Source organism: Eumetopias jubatus, unplaced genomic scaffold, assembly GCF_037043125.1.
Source record: "Eumetopias jubatus isolate StellerSeaLion01/CBP00866 unplaced genomic scaffold, mEumJub1_p1.0 scaffold_2, whole genome shotgun sequence".
Taxonomy (NCBI): domain Eukaryota; kingdom Metazoa; phylum Chordata; class Mammalia; order Carnivora; family Otariidae; genus Eumetopias; species Eumetopias jubatus.
In genome coordinates, this window is record NW_028274808.1 from 148559593 (window position 1) to 148576763 (window position 17171).

The 17171-nt window shown below is 35.8% G+C and overlaps 1 protein-coding gene across 1 annotated transcript; it reads left to right on the forward strand.

The window, feature by feature from the left end:
* Positions 1–15966: 15966 nt before the first annotated feature.
* LOC114206853 (NADH dehydrogenase [ubiquinone] 1 beta subcomplex subunit 1) lies at positions 15967–16205 on the forward strand. The gene has a single exon (XM_028100773.2). It carries the CDS (start codon positions 15996–15998, stop codon positions 16167–16169), a length of 174 nt encoding a protein of 57 aa, XP_027956574.1. The 5' UTR covers positions 15967–15995; the 3' UTR covers positions 16170–16205.
* The last annotated feature ends 966 nt before the right edge of the window (positions 16206–17171 follow it).

Sequence of the window (17171 nt, forward strand, 5' to 3'; positions counted from 1 at the left end):
GCATTTTCCCAAGGTAACACATTTTCAGTATCTTAGAAGACTTTCTGTATCTAAATACTGATATTCCAAAGCTTTTGAATTAAAATAATACCATTTTCCTAATCAGTTTGTCTGACTCTTGAATTTCCTTTTTCCTTTTGCTTCTCCCTGCCATGGCCTCTAACGTTGCAATTTTCCATAGTTATAAAGATCATATATCCCAGACTTTCAAAAACTGTCCCAATTTCTCCCTGCAGTTTCACAAATCACTGCAATGTCCTAAGCATCCAAGTAATATTGGATATATTGCCTATCCCATCAGGAAGCTGTACAAAATTCCTGAGTCAGGCGTGTTATGGTTCCGTTTTTAAGGAAAACACAGTCTCTGTCCCCTTGTGAGGCATGAGTTTGAAAACTTAAGTAGATCTGCGCACTCATCGGTTGTGAATGCTTTACTTATTCACCAACATAAGAATACATTTGTATAGCGCTATCTTCAGTTAGGCCTTCAGGGTAGGTTATTTTCCCTTTCTTGGCCACAGATTTAGTTCTGAGTTCCTAGAATAAAGAGAATAAGATGTGGGCTGAATGGTCCATGTCTTAAAATAGTCATCTCAAAGATGACTTTTTTCCCCTAAAAATGCTGGTAAGAAAAATTTGAAGGAGAGTAAATGCCATTATGTACCTGATGAAGTCTAAATATCAAAAAGTCTCAGCCTGGAGGAAACTCTTTCAAGATGGAATTCGCTGAGAAAAGTTACGAAAAGGTAAAAAATAGTGATGGTTTGGGGACAGGGATCCCCATCCTCTTATGTATGACCCCACCTGACTTTGTTCTCATTTGACAAGCAAGATGTAATTTTTAGAAATCCAGGTAAAGGGAGGACTCACTGCTAACAGATAAGAGCTTTCACCAAATTTGATCTTATGTTTTAATAAATGTTTGTTGACATGCCTCCATATGCCAATTATTGTGTTCCTTTTTTGGAGAATTTGTGAAGAAAACTGCTTCCAAAATAATCACGTTCTAGCCATTTGGTTACTGCTTTTGACATTTATTAGTGCCTGGAAACTGAGATTGGTAAATTAATATTTTTTTCCCCACATGGATTCTACTCTCCTAACCTTGACTGAACTGGAACTTTAGAAGAGGAATAAGGAAGAGATTCAAGAATATAATATCTTCAAGAACATAATTATCTATCTATTACCTATCTATCTATCTATCTATCTATCTATCTAATCTATCATCTATCATCTATCAATCATCTATCAATCATCTGAGAATGCTAGCTAATTAGATGAGCCTGGATTCCTATCTATGAGATTATCTTCCCTGAAATGGAGTGATTTTTCTATATATTATGCCACATTCCTTCCTGCATTATTTATGAAATTGATCCTAGCATATTCTTTTGTCATTTCTATCTCACCTGGGCTGCCATGTGCATTCACATTTCCCTGAGTATTTCTCGCTCTTTGATAGCAATTAAAAAGTCTAGCAGCATAATTGGTGATGGTAGAAAAGAGACTTATTTCCAGGTGAAGTATTTCTGGGTGCAATTAGTTCTGCCCAGGATTGCATATTATTTTCTTATTGTATTGTAACAGTTTCTACCCACATCCTCATAACTATGTTAAAGATGAATTACCAAGAAAATAAGTCCACTTATTTCAGGAGCCATGTTTGTGATAGTTTTATTCTTTTTTTTTTTGATAGTTTCATTCTTAAATCCATTTGATGTTCTTGTGATATTCAACATTCATTCTCACATTGGAGAAATCCAAAGTTGGGGTGATGCAGTGATTAGTATATTTGCGTTATTTCCAATAAAAAAAATCCTCCTATGTGGTCTCTATTTCTCAGTCTTTATAAAGTAATAATTAATTTGTAGTCCCATATTTTTATCATTAATAAAATAGCAAACTGCCAATCAGAGCTTCTGATCAATATTAATAGCCAGATTGAATAGAAATTTAATTTATTATTTTTCTGTAACATGTCAGTCACTGAATACGTAAAGGTGAAAAAATCATATTCCTTCTTTCAAGGAGTTTATAAACTATTTGGAAAGATATATATCAATATACACTGAGTTTATATAATTCCAAAGCAAACTCATTTGTTTTAAGCTGTTCTATATAACCTTTTATTAGATAAATTTGATTTTCATTAAATTTTTTGAAATTAGGTCAAAGCTCTTTGTATCTGTTTTTGGATGGGTTATTACTAGCCTAGCTATGACGGTGAAAGACATTGACAGTGTTAGGATTAGAGTTCAGAATAATAACTCTACCAGAAAGGGCTTTTGTCAAGTGGTTCTTGTATATAGCTGAATTAGCCTTAATTGAAGTAGGTTTGCATTATGAGAAAAATATTGGTAAATTGGCTTTTGTTTGCTTTTTACAGTATTTTATGCAGTGGTGATACAGTTGAAAATGTTAGATTTGCTCCCAACCTGTCAAATGTACCCAAACCACAAGAGGGAGAAACAACTGTTTTGCAAGAGGAATTCTAGAAGCAATCTCTTTTGTGAATGTTTGTTGGCATTTTATACCAGGACACAGCCTCAGGGGAGATTATTCTCTAGTGAGCAATGCAGCATGGATGAACAGTGAAAATCTGAGATTTATTACAGTCATGTGGAATATAACCCTATGTGTTCTAGACTCTGATTTCTTCTACTGGCTAATACCAGAGGTTTAGGAGGAAGAAGGGGGAAAGTCTCACTCCAAGGCCTCTGTTAGTATACATGACTTGTCTTTCTCCCTCACATAGACACACATAAACACTCATATTTAAACACACACACACACACACACACACACACACACACACATTTATACACAAAGCCTACAGTGATTTGGACAGTGCTATTTATGGAAGCGGTAGGCTCTGTTTCCTAAATCCTGCAGTAATTACTTTATTTCTTGAAGCATGAGATTTGATTACCCATATATTATTATTATGCATGCTGTGTAATGTTTTCAACTGTCACTTCATGCAGCTCTTCTCAAAAAAGAGAGTCTCACAATTTAGCTGAGGAAGACCAATATTTTGCATAGGCAGAGCAAGTTAGTGGCAAGCTCTGCCCAGAAATCCATAGGGTTTTAGGAAGCCCTGAAGTAGAGGCTGGGCAGACCAGTGTTTTCTAAAGGGAAAGTCTTACAAAGAAGATGTTTGGAGATTTGAAAAGACAAGTGAATTTGAGGAGTGGAGCAGGTAGCTATGAATTGAACACCACAGGATAAAATGTAGTTCTTATGATTTAAGTGAAGGTTGAGACCCAAACAATGAGAGCGAAACATTGGATAATTAATTTCCTTTATATATGATTCAATAACCATGGCTAGTGTCTTGGTGAAAACCTTTTACCAGCATGAGCTGCTACCTCTCCCCTCTGCTGTGAAATCTGTTTGTATTTTGGGAATATGATGCAAAATAAAAATGATCAGAAAACAAGGGGAAGGGACAGTTTATATATGATATTAGAAAACTCTGACTTCCCATATGGAAAAAAATAAAGCTGATCCCCATTTTACCAATCCAATAGTAGATTAGATGGATTAAAGACTATTAATGAAAGCTTAAATATCACTTATAGGAGAAAATGTAGGGGATATTTTGTAATTTAGGGAGGAGAAAGACTTTTTTTTAAAAAAGATTTATTTATTTATTTATTTGACAGAGAGAGAGAGAGGGAACACAAGCAGGGGGAGTGGAAGAGGGAGAAGCAGGCTTCCGCATAGCAGGGAGCCCGATGTGGGGCTTGATCCCAGGACCCTGAAGGCAGACGCTTAATGACTGAGCCACACAGGTGCCACCAAGAAAGATTTTTAAATGAGACTCTCAAAGTACAAATTCTAAGATGGGAAATAGATATAGTTACATTGCAGTGAAAGATTTTTGCTCAATAAAGGATGCCATTGACTAAGTAAAGCAATAAATGACTCTTCAGGAGACAAAATCTGAATTTTGTAAGATCAAGAAGGGCTCAGTTTCTAGAATATAAAATGAAATCTTTAAAAAGCAACAAGAACAAGGCAGGGAATCAAATGGAAAAATAGGCAAAAGATATGAATTGGCAATATAGATAAGGGAAAGCCTGATTTGCCAATGAGTATATAAAGTAGTAATCCAAGAAGTGGAAATTAACATACTGAGATACGATTTTACATATATCAGTTTAGTTGTAATTTTCTAATTACAACTAATAATTAGAAAATAATTCTAATTTTCTAATGCTTCTTTCTAGAAGCATGCTACCAAGGTTGGAGAGGATGTGGGAAGGCTACTATTTTTACGCTGTGCTTGAGAATATAAATGGTACATTTCTTTTTTCCTGGAAGCAGAATTCCAGTCCTTGGTGAAATTAAGAAAATGCATGCATTAAGTTGCACGATATAAAATCAATGCGCAGAAGTCAGTTGCATTTTTATATACTAACAATGAAGCAGAAGAAAGACAAATCAAGGAATTGATCCCATTTACAACTGTACCCAAAACCATAAGATACCTAGGAATAAACCTAACCAAAGAGGTAAAGAATCTGTACTCTGAAAACTCTAGAACACTTATGAAGGAAATTGAGGAAGACACAAGAAATGGAAAAACTTTCCATGCTCATGGATTGGAAGAACAAATATTGTTAAATATCTATGCTACCCAAAGTGATCTACACATTCAATGCAATCCCTACCAAAATACCATCAACATTTTCCACAGAACTGGAACAAATAATCCTAAAATTTGTATGGAAACAGAAAAGACCCCCAATAACCAAAGGAATGTTGAAAAAGAAAACCAAAGCTGTGGCATCACAATTCCCCACTTCAAGCTCTATTACAAAGCTGTAATCATCGAGACAGTACGGTACGGGCACAAAAACAGACACATAGATCAATGGAACAGAACGGGGAACCCAGATATGGACCCTCAACTCTATGGTCAGCTAATCTTCGATAAAGCAGGAAAGAATATCTAATGGAAAAAAGTCTCTTCAATAAATAGTGTTAGGAAAATTGGACAACCACATGCCGAAGAATGAAACTGGACCACTTTCTTACACCATACACGAAAATAAACTCAAAATGGATGAAAAACCTCAATGTGAGACAGGAATCCATCAACATCCTAGAGGAGAACTCAGGCAGTGACCTTTTGGACCTCGGCTGCAACAAATTCTTGCTAGACACATCTCTAAAGGCAAGAGACACAAAAGCAAAAATTAACTATTGGAACTTCATCAACATAAAAAGCTTCTGCACAGCAAAGAAAACAGTCGACAAGACCAAAAGAGAACCGACAGAATGGGAGAACATATTTGCAAATGTCTTATCAGATAAAGGGCTAGTATCCAAAATCTATAAAAAATATTTATCAAACTCAACACCCAAAAACCAAATAATCCAGTCAAGGAATGGGCAGAGGACATGAACAGACACTCTCCAAAGAAGACATCCAAATGGCCAACAGACACATGAAAAATGCTCAACATCACTCAGCCTCAGGGAAATATAAATCAAAACCCCAATGAGATACCACCTCACACCATCAGAATGGCTAAAATTAACAAGTCAGGAAATGACATGTTGGTGAGGATGCAGAGAAAGGGGAACCCTCTCTTGGTGGGAATGCAAGCTGTTGGTGGGAATGCAAGCTGGTACAGCCACTCTGGAAAACAGTATGGAGGTTCCTCAAAAAGTTAAAAATAGAGTTACCCTACAACCCAGCAATTGCACTACTAGGTATTTACCCAAAGGATACAAACATAGTAATTGGAAGGGGCACCTGCACCCCAGTGTTTATAGCAGCAATGTCCACAATAGCCAAACTATGGAAAGATCCCAGATGTCCATCAACAGATGAATGAATAAACAAGAGGTGGTATATATGTATATACAATGGAATATTACTCAGCCATCAGAAAGAATGAAATCTTACCATTTGCAATGATGTGGATGGAACTAGAGGGTATTATGCTATGTGAAATAAGTCGGTCAGAGAAAGACAAATATTACTTGATTTCATTGATATGTGGAATTTAAGAAACAAAACAGATGAACATAGGGAAAGGGAAAGAAAAATAAAATAAGATGAAAACAGAGAGGGAGGCAAACCATAAGAGACTCTTAACTCTAGGAAACAAACTGAGGGTTGCTGGAGGGGAGGTGGGGATGGTGGTGTAAGTGGGTGATGGGATTAAGGAGGGCACTTGATGTAATGAGTGCTGGATATTATAAGCAATTGATGAATCACTCAGTTCTACCTCTGAAACTAATAATACATTATATGTTAACTAAATTGTATTTAAATACATTTTTTTAAAAGTAAATAAATCTTAATAAATTATTAATACTAATAAAAAAAGGAATATGTATGCCTATGACCCCTTTACCACCATGGATAAATGCCAGAAAGTTTTTGTTTTTGTTTTTGGTTTTTTTTTTTGAGAGAGAGAGAGAGTGTCTATCACTAGGAGAGTAAATAAGCAAATTGTGGTGGCTGCATAGTAAGGAAAATCACATAACAATCAGAAACAGTGAACTAGATGTGAATACAAATCTCAAATATGATATGGACAAAGCAAAATAAGGAAGCGAATAAGAGTCACAGCATAGTACATTTTTATAAATTAATACATGACTTGTGATGAGCACTGGATGTTTTATGTAAGTGTTGAATCACTAAACTGTATACCTGAAACTAATATTACACTGTATGTTAACTAAATGGAATTTAAATAAAAATTAAGATAATTAATGTATGACATACAAACCCATCTGTGATATTGTGATTTATAATAAGTATATATTTATATATATAAATAAATATATAAAAGTGATAAAAGTGCTGGGAGCATCTTTTGTTCTAATATTTGGTGTTGGCCCTGGTTCCTAAGGCAAAGTTTCTAAATCTCTTGGAATTTCATAGGTATTGGGAACTTTTTTTTTCTAGTGATGCTATGCTTGGTGGGCTCCTGGATAGCTTCAGGATTGGGGCTGGTCACCAGGAAGACCAAGTCATGATTAGAAGCTTGGAACTTTAAGCTGGATATTGAGTTAAGAATTAGTCATGCTTATGCCTATGTGATGACGCCTTCATAAAAATCCCTGAACTATGGTGGGGGGTGGGCAGTGCCTGGGTGGTTCAGCTGGGTAAGCATATGACTCTTGGTTTCAGCTCAGGTCATGATCTCAGGGTTGTGAGACTGAGCCCTGCATCTGGCTCCTCTCTCAGCATGGAGTCTGCTTGAGATTCTCACTCTCCATTTCCCTCTGTCCCACCTGCTTGTGCTCTCTCTCTCCAAAATAAATAAATAAATCTTTAAAAAAATTTCCCTGACCTATGGGGTTTGGAGAGCTTCCACGTTGGTGAGCCCTACACGCTGGGAGGGCAATGTACCCCAACTCCACAGGGACAGAAGCTCCTGTGATCAGAAACCTTCTGGCCCTTGTAGTATGTATCACTTCATCTGGTTGTTCATCTTAATGACATCCTTTATTACTTAACAAACTAGCAAACATAAGTAAGTATTCCCCTGAGTTCTGTGAGTCATCCTAGCAAATTATCAAGCCAGAAGAGGGAGTCTTGAGAACTCTAATTTATCGCCAGTTGGTCAGAAGTACAGGTGACAACCTGTGACTTGTAACTGGCCTCTTAAGTGGGAGGGGTCTTATAGGATCCTTGTGGGATCTGATATTAAGTCCAGGTAGATAAAGTGTCAGAACATAACTGAATTGTAGGGCACTTATCTGGTGTCAGAGAATTGGCTGGGGTGGGGCAAAACCCCACAGATTTGGTGGTCAGAAGTATTGTGAGTAGTAGAAGAGAAATATGGGAGTTTTTTTTCCATACATCATTTTATAAGGAAACATGCTAGTTTAAGGACTAATACTGAACACAGTAGAACAGGTGCCTGAGGGGAGGGGCTGTGGGTAGTGGGAACTGGAGTGGAGAGCAAGGATGAAGGGGAAACATATCACACCAACAAATAAAAAGAATTCCATGCTTCTTCTCGGCATTTCTCAAACCAAGATGGACTTTGAATGGTTTCATTTTTTTAAAAACTGGCATTCATCTTGGAAATAAAGATGGAAGGAGCACAAGATCCAGGTTAGAAAGCATGCTTTTGTTCTGACTCCATTATAATCAGTAGAGTCATCTCTACTTTTGGATGCTCATATTCCTCAGCTATAAAATAATGATCCTCCTGATGTTTCCCAATTTTGAGGCCCATTAAGTGAGTTCTAACATGTAATACTTCTTTGTAAACTGTAAAATGCTTTTCCAACGTTAACCAATTTCATTTTCCTTGTAGTAAGTTTATTCACACAGAGAAGCTTTGTGCCTTTTTAATAAACCGAGTTGGAAATTGAAAACTGAGCCTCTCTTTTACTCTCATGTGGTTCTCCATTCATCTTGGAGAAAGTATTGACCAGTGTTCTTTGTCCTGAAAGCGAAGTTTAGTGTAGTTGTTTAGAGCTGGCCTCAGGAGTCAGACTGTCTGGATTAGTGTTGAACTCCCACTTGATCTGAATGACTGGGGGCAAGTGACAAACTTTTTATGTCTCAGTTCTCTCATCTGTAAGGTGAGGGTAGTCACACTGACCTTACAACAGACCTGGGAGGACTAAATTAAAGAATAAAAAGTGCTTATACTAGTCCCCATCACCTAGTTAGTGCTCAGCAAATGTCAGTTGCTGTTATTATTATTACTTAATTAGGATAAACTTCAGGGACTGACTTTGGCCATTCTCTTTTCTTACACTTTTTGCTATAAATAACCCAAATTGTTTGTAGGAAATATCAAAGAAAACAAAAAAAGATAAAATTGATGAGGAAATGGTCCAGATAGCTTCCAAAGTATGAAAGCATCTAGGGCAGTTACATTTTATTTAAGAAAATGACTAACATTCACACATTTTTTTAAAATTTTTTTATTGTTATGTTAATCATCACACATTATATCATCAGTTTTTGATGTAGTGTTCCATGATTCATTGTTTGTGTATAACACCCGGTGCTCCATTCAATACGTGCCCTCTTTAATACCCATCACCAGGCTAATCCATCCCCCACCCTCTCCCCTCTAGAACGCTCAGTTTGTTTCTCAGAGTCCATAGTCTCTCATGGTTCATCTCCCCCTCCAACTCCCCCCCCTTCATTTTTACCTTCCTACTATCTTTTTCTTTTTTTTTTTTTTTAACATATAATGTATTATTTGTTTCAGAGGTACAGGTCTGTGATTCATCAGTCTTACACAATTCACAGCACTCGCCATAACATATACCCTCCCCAATGTCTATCACCCAGCCACCCCATCCCTCCCACCCCCCACCACTCCAGCAACCCTCAGTTTGTTTCCTGAGATTAAGAATTCCTCATATCATTTTTGAGGTTGGATTCTAGTCTACTCGGTTGTTTCCAACAGTGGAAAACATTTAGTCTAGTGAGCTCCCTCTCTTTCTTGTTTCTTTTGGTTCTGCTTTTCTTGACTCCAGTTCAGAGATAATTTAGATCCATGGCCACATCATAGCCCCCCTCAGATATTTCAGTTTTAATATCCATATTTTTTGACACTTGAAATAAAAATAACATGCTTTAGACTGTTCTGATTTGAAGAGTAATATGTTTGTAGTGGGAAATTTGGGAAAAAATGTTACAGGATTTCTTTTCTGTCAATGTCTGTGGTTCTTGGTCACTCTGCTTTGATGAATGAAGAGGTAGACCAGACAAAGAGTGGTGGGCAACAAAGCAAAGTTTACTGAGTGATTGTAAAATTATTGAGCAATAGTACAAAGCTCCCGAAGAGGGAGGAGACCTGAGAGGGTTGCCACCAGAATTTCTAAGTCTAGGGGTTTTTATGGGCTTGTTGGTGGACTGTTTTAAATGGATTCAGCCTCCATGAGCTGTCACCCAATCAGGTTTTTGTCATCTACCTATCACGTGGAAAAGGGTAGAGGGCTCCTTCCAGGGTGTTGTAAAATCCTTTTAAGTGTGGTTTCCTCTTAGGGCATGGCTTGTCTCTGCCTGCCTTTCTTCCAACTATCCTTCATTAATAAAGAAAAGAAAAAAAGTATAAAATTGAAATCATTCATATTCTATGTAAAGAATGATAGTTGACATTTTATTTTATTTTTTAAAAGATTTATTTATTTATTTATTTGAGAGAGAGAATGAGATAGAGAGAGCATGAGAAGGGGGGAGGGTCAGAGAGAGAAGCAGACTCCCCGTTGAGCTGGGAGCCCGATGCGGGACTCGATCCCGGAACTCCAGGATCATGACCTGAGTCAAAGGCAGTTGCCTAACCAACTGAGCCACCCAGGCACCCAAAGGGAGGTGATAGTTGACATTTTAAAACAAAAACATTAAGTTTAACTTTACTTGAATTTGACAGAAGAAAAAAGATACTAAAGTGTAACTGAAGGGAATACTAGACTCTAATTACTTGAAAAAATATGTATTATCAATTGCTAGAAGTTCCACCAAAGTTAAAAATAAAAGATTAAGAAAAAAAATTAAAAGATTTCAGATAATGCTTTATTGTTGTGATGGTAGTTATTATTGTGACGTGGAACTACACATTTCTTAGCATGGACTGAAGTTTCTAGATAATAAAACTTAATGTACTGTCAATTATTAATAAAAATCAGTTCATCTTTCATTAATTTAAATACAAGTTTAAAATTCAAGACTACTTTTAGGATCACTCTTTGAGAGAAATTAATATGAAAAGACTGATCTGTAAGCAAAATGTATGGTAAAATGACAAATCACTTTTAGGAAACACAAAGAACTATAAATTCAGAAGACTAGTTTGGTTCCATTGGTCTTTCTGAGTTACATGACTAGGTGTTTTGGCTTCATTATTTCAGAAAGTGTTATTTCTTATAGTTTTCTCAGCTGCTCAAAATCTTACCACATCTTACTTTGTCTGGATCATAACTTTCTATTTTTATTTGTTCATAGTTAAAAGCTTTCTTTTCTTACTGAATAGGGAGAATACTTTCTCATTAAGAGCATGTTATAATTTATACATTCTTACTCAAAAATTTGCACAGTAGTATCTAGTCTAATTTTGAAGGTGGTTTTTCAAAGTTCTCAGACTTCCTCCTCTGATCTGAACCATTTTTTGCATTGACACAGTGTTCATACAGAGATTTTTTTTTATTATTGCATATGTTATGTGCTAAGGACTGAATTTTGTCCCCCTTCCACATTAATATGTTGAAACCCTAATTCCCAATGTGACTGTATTTGTATATAGGACCTTAGGAGGTAATTAGGGTTAAATGAGGTCTTGAGAGTGTGACACTAATCAGATAGGATTAGTGTCATTATAAGAAGTGACAATAGAAAGCTCATTCCCTTCGTGGTGTTCAGAGAAGTTATAGGAACACACAGGGAGATGGTGGCCATCTGCAAGTTAGGAAAAGAGTTCTCACCAGAAACTGACCCTGCTGGCACCCTGATCTCAGATTTCCAGCCTCCAGAACTGTGAGAAAATAAAATTCTGTTGTTTAAGCCACCCAGTCTATTAGTATTTTGTTATGGCAGCCAAAGCTGAGTAATACATGAGGTGATTTCACCATATCTTGGATCCCATGTTTGTCTTTTGGAAAAATTTTTTTAAAGATTTTATTTATTTATTTATTTGCGAGAGAATAAGAGAGAAAGCATGAGGGGGGGAGGGTCAGAGGAAGAAGCACACTCCCTGCTGAGCAGGGATACTGATGTGGGACTCCATCCTGGGACTCCAGGATCATGACCTGAGCTGAAGGCAGTTGCTTAACCAACTGAGCCACCCAGGTGCCCCTCATGTTTGTCTTTTGGATTGAGTTTTTATTTTAGTGGATTTTGTCCAGTAATAAACTTTTTTAGAAGGAGGACATGGATGGTAAACTTTCTGGATCCTTGAATATCTGAAAATAGTATTTTGAACTAAGATATAATGTACTATATCTACTTGTTTTTCTTTCTTTATATGTAAGGTCAAATTCTTTCACATTTTAAAATTCCAGAAATTGGCATGCAAAATTTAATCATTAACCAAACCTCAAATGGCCAAAGAGAAGGCAGAAGAATAAGTTATGATATACAGCCAAGTTGATGTAGACCTTAGCTATATGTTGTAGTTATTTATTTATCACCTCTGTTACTTTTATGTAATAGTGTCATCACATATTTAAATAATAACATAAATTTGTATAAAAAATTGTCACTTAAAGTCATTGAGCTTCGGTATTTACCCTTGAACTTCCTACTTGAAGACTTCTTGTGTGAAATAATTAAATGTCTTTATCACTTAGCCTACACTTGCACCTAGATGAAGACTAAATGATACATCATTGATTTAGCTGTATAATTTCAGCCATATATTCTTCTCCAACCATTGCAATGGAAGAGTGACTGTTGGCAGTTATGTCCTTGTGGTGACCTAGAGTTTTTTATTTAGCTCATGATTGCAATCTTGATCTTTGTAACATGCTTAAAATTGTATGATGTTCACATTTAGTAATCTCAAGGTTTTCTATTTGATTAAACTTGTAGTTTTAATTTTTTCTTAATTGAATTGCATGTCACAATTAGTTAAAAAATTTCTCTTAAAAGTCAACAGTGAATCTTGTTAAATAGATATAATGGTTAGAGTAATAGTTTTTCATTTCATATGAACTAAATCAGCCAAATATCTTTTTCACTAGAAATTCTTTCACATATTCTGAGTTTGGCACAGGACAGGCATCTTTTTTTTTTTTTTAAGATTTTATTTATTTATTCATGAGAGAGAGAGAGAGAGAGAGAGAGAAGCAGAGGGAGAAGCAGGCTCCCAAGGAGCAGGGAGCCCGATGTAGGACTCGATCCCAGGACCCTGGGATCATGACCTGAGCCGAAGGCAGATGCTTAACCATCTGAGCCACCCAGGCGCCCCAAGACAGTCATCTTATGGGTCTTATATATCCTAAAACAAAACTACTTTTTATTTCGATGCTTCATAAAATTTTGTACAATATTGTCCCATTTATAAAACAGAGAATGACAAACTCCTCTTTTGTAAGTATATGAGTATATATGTTTGTGTGTGTTTGTGTTAATATACATTCATACTAGGAAATAACTACTCCATCAACTTTACTTATTTATAGACCTTTCTTTTGTATTTGTCCAGGGCCAAACTGCAGTTCACATGTCCATCCATCTCCCATACAGGAGAAGTGGGATTACTAGTTCAAAATTTCCACTGGTACTATTATTAATTACCCACAATTTGCTACCACCTTCTGTACTTGCTGACTCTGTGAGAAGTTAATCCAGAATTTTGTTGGAAAGAATGGCTCTTAGGTTTTTCAGATCTTTTCTGTCTTTGGCTCACCATTTTCTGGGCTTTTATTTCTCCATCTAGTTGATGCCAGATTCTCTGCCTCTCTCTTCCAGAAAGTACTCATAATTTCTTGCCTGGATAATTATTTTTGAAAGACCATACGAATTAATTTTGGTTATGTTTTCTGTCATTTCAATGGGATTTTTGGAAGGAAAGGGAGCAAAAAAAGTATAATTTTTTTTTATAAAAATAAAAAGTGAAAAGTATAATACTTTTCACCTCTGACATTATACAAGATCTGTTATTTGTTTCTTTTTTTGGAAATTTAAAAAAAGTTACTTCAATTAAGAAAAGTACCTGATACTCTAATTCAGATCCCATATATCCCAAATATATTCTTCAGAAGTAAACTTTATTTCTATTCTGCTACGACCTCTTTCAGAGATTTTGAATCAAAATGCCAATGTTAAATGTGCAAGGCAGACTCACTGTGCAAACCCTTGAGACCATGGCTATAGAGTTTTCCAAGAGAAGTGCAGTAACACTGGTGATTTATGGCTGGCTGCAATAACGCTGTTACTGTTATGAGCCACTCTGGACAATCCCAGGAGACTAAAGCTTCCCTTTTCCCATCAATCATTACTGGAGTATTGAATGGGTGGCTAATGATGTTGTTGGCCTGTGGTTATATTCATGTCTCTTTTTTGGAGAACAATAATCTTCACATTTCTGCTTGTGGCCCTGGGCAGAGCTGGAAATGAGAATAAAATTTTCTATTTCCCGTCCAAAGGATGGAAATGCTGCCCCAGAGTCTGCCCATGCTGAAAGCTGAAACTATTGTTCATTCTCAAATGGTACTCACTTCCTCACCAATAAATCCACGGTTTCCACATCCCTGGTGGAAAGTTGAGAAATAACGTCACATATTACTATCCATCCCAAGTTTGGCTCACTTAACAATTAGATGACAAATTGAATAATTATTGCTGGCACTGAAAATGTCATTATTACTGCCCAAATAAAGTCACCACAGTGACCTCACAGCTGTGGATCATGATACAAGAATAGTGGCATTCTCTGACTTAGAAAAGACCCCACCGATCTAGGCCCTGTGCTGAAAGAGTGCTCAAGTCATGACAGGTTGAGTATGAGCCAGGCATCCCAGTGAAATCAAACCATTTACATTAGAGATAGAAAAAAATAGGTCACCCAGTGTAGATATGTTATTGCCATACTTTCAGTCTTTTTTGTAACTTCTAGAGTGGCCCATCTTTTGTCCCCATCCAGTAATGTATTTTTCCAATTTTCACATCATTCAGTATATCCACTTCCATAAATACTGTGCATTTTGTTTTTGTCGTTGTTTAAGTAGAATCCTTCTATGAATTGATTCTTCTGATCCTATCCTTAGTATTTCTCTGAATTGCCCAGAACTTCGGGTATTTCAACTTCTCTTTTTCATTCCCTTTATTAATTGTGGGATATTGGGCAAATCATTTAACTTCTCTGAGTGTGATGGATACTTAGCATGTGAGGTGATTTTGAACTTTCTACAAATTACAGATTCAATTAAAAGACATCTTTTCCGTCTCTATCAACTTTTAGCACAATATCTTATGCACAAGAAACATACAGTGAGTTGATGAGATTAACTAAATTAAGACACAGCCCTTGCCCTCAATAAAAGGCTGATTGTTATAAATGTGAGATGTCAGTTGGGAGCTGCTATAGCCAGCTTGTGTTACCTAGATGAGAATGGTGACTTAAAATCTTTATTCCATGGTGGGTAGAAGTCCAGAGCCTCTATTTCTGTCTATTCTTTGTGTAGGAGGGTAATGGAAAACTTAGGTAGGCTGGAATTCTTTAGTTGTTTCCCCCTTATTTTGTTTCTGTCCTGTGGTGTATCACTCCAAGGTGAAATCTAGCTCTTTAATTGATTTTCAGTGCCAAAATACCACTCAAGCAAGCATTCATGAATTTAATAGACTTTATTTGTATTTCTTCTTTAAATTAAAAAAAAATCTTTCCAATGAAATTTCCCACTCACATCTACTTTCCATGTGTATCTACCTTTTATGTCCTTATTTTTGTATAAATGTATATCATAAAATGTATAGTAATAGTAATATATTTTATGTTTGTAATGTATTTAATATATATGTTTTATATTTAAAACATTTATACAGTGGCATTTTGATGTACTTCTCATTCTACTTCTGATACTTTTCACAAAACTTTAGTTTCTAAGATCTATGTTGATATATATAATTTTAGCAGTCATACCTAATATAACACTTTATATTTTTATTTATTTATTTATTTATATATTATTATTTTATTATATATATTTTATTTATCTTTTAACTTAGATATTTAAAGATGCTTCCATTTAAGAAACAAAAGAGACAAGCAAAGGGAAAAAAGAGAGAGCGGCAAACCAAGAAACAGACTCTGAATGATAGAGAACAAACTGATGACTACCAGGGGGAAGTCAGGGGAGATGGGTTAAAAAGGTGATGGGGATTAAGGAGTGCTCTTGTGCTGAGCGCTGGGTGTTGTATGGAAGTGTGTACAACATTGTACACCTAAACTAATTTTACAGTATATATTAACTAACTGGAATTTAAATAAAACTTAAAAACATGCTTCTAGGGTCGTGGGGTCGTTTTTGGCATCAGGGCCGCAGCACTCAGGATGAATGTAATTCAGATTGTTCGTGACCACTGGGTACATATACTTGTGCCCATGGGGTTTGTCCTTGGATGTTATCTAGACAGAAAGAATGATGAAAAGCTGACTGCTTTCCAGAACAAAAGTTTGTTGTTTAAAAGGGAATTGAGACCCAATGAAGAAGTCACCTGGAAGTAAAGGCCCCCATGACTGAATTACAGAATGTTCATATTTTAAAAAATTAGAAGAGAAATAACACATTCGTTATTTAGTTTGAAGTGTGATTCTTTTTATGCCGAAGCAGTCTTCCACATTTCAAGTAATAGGCACACTTAGCTTAAAAATAAATTATTGAGTACTTGAAAAAAAAATGCTTCCAATTCTTTGCTATTACGATGCTGCAAAGAGTGTGTTTATAGCTCTCTCTGTATTCAGGTATGTAAGTTTCTCTGGTGGTTTACAGCCAAAAGTGGAGTAGGGCACAGGGTATGCATATTCTTGGTTTCACCAGTCTACCAAATTGTACCCTAAAATGATTCCAATAATTCATAATCCCACAGTCCTTTCTAACATTTCATGTTGTCTAAATTATTATATTTGTTACTCACATTGGTATAAAATGGATACATGGATCTCTGTACATACATGGATATGTTTCTAGATCTGGCTTTCTTTTCAATTATTATAACACTGCCTTAATTACTATAGCCTTATAAAATATCTTATTTTCTTGTTGATTTAAGCTCTGCTATTTGCTTTATTTTTTGAAATTACAGTTATTTTACAATTTTATTTTTTATTAATTTTAAAATTTGCAAATTATGACTGCCACATTGCACAAGTTCCAAATGTCACCATTCATTTAGAATACAAACTGCAACAATATGGTCCTGTAGTAAATTCTTTTAAACTCTCTACATATTTTGACTGCATTTGCCGCTGGATGTGCAGTCTAATTTGGCAGAAATAGATATATTTATTTCATTATCCTCTATAAGGATACAAATTTTCTTTTGTGTTCTTTTTTCTGTAACCTGGATCAGAGTCTGACATAGCAGGAACTCTAAAAATAATTGCTGAATGAATAAATAAAGTTTTCTACCTACCTATTCATTCATTCATTCATTCATTCATTCATTCATGTGTCTGAGATATTTCTCCACCTATTGTGGTATATTTGGATGTCTATTAAATGCCATT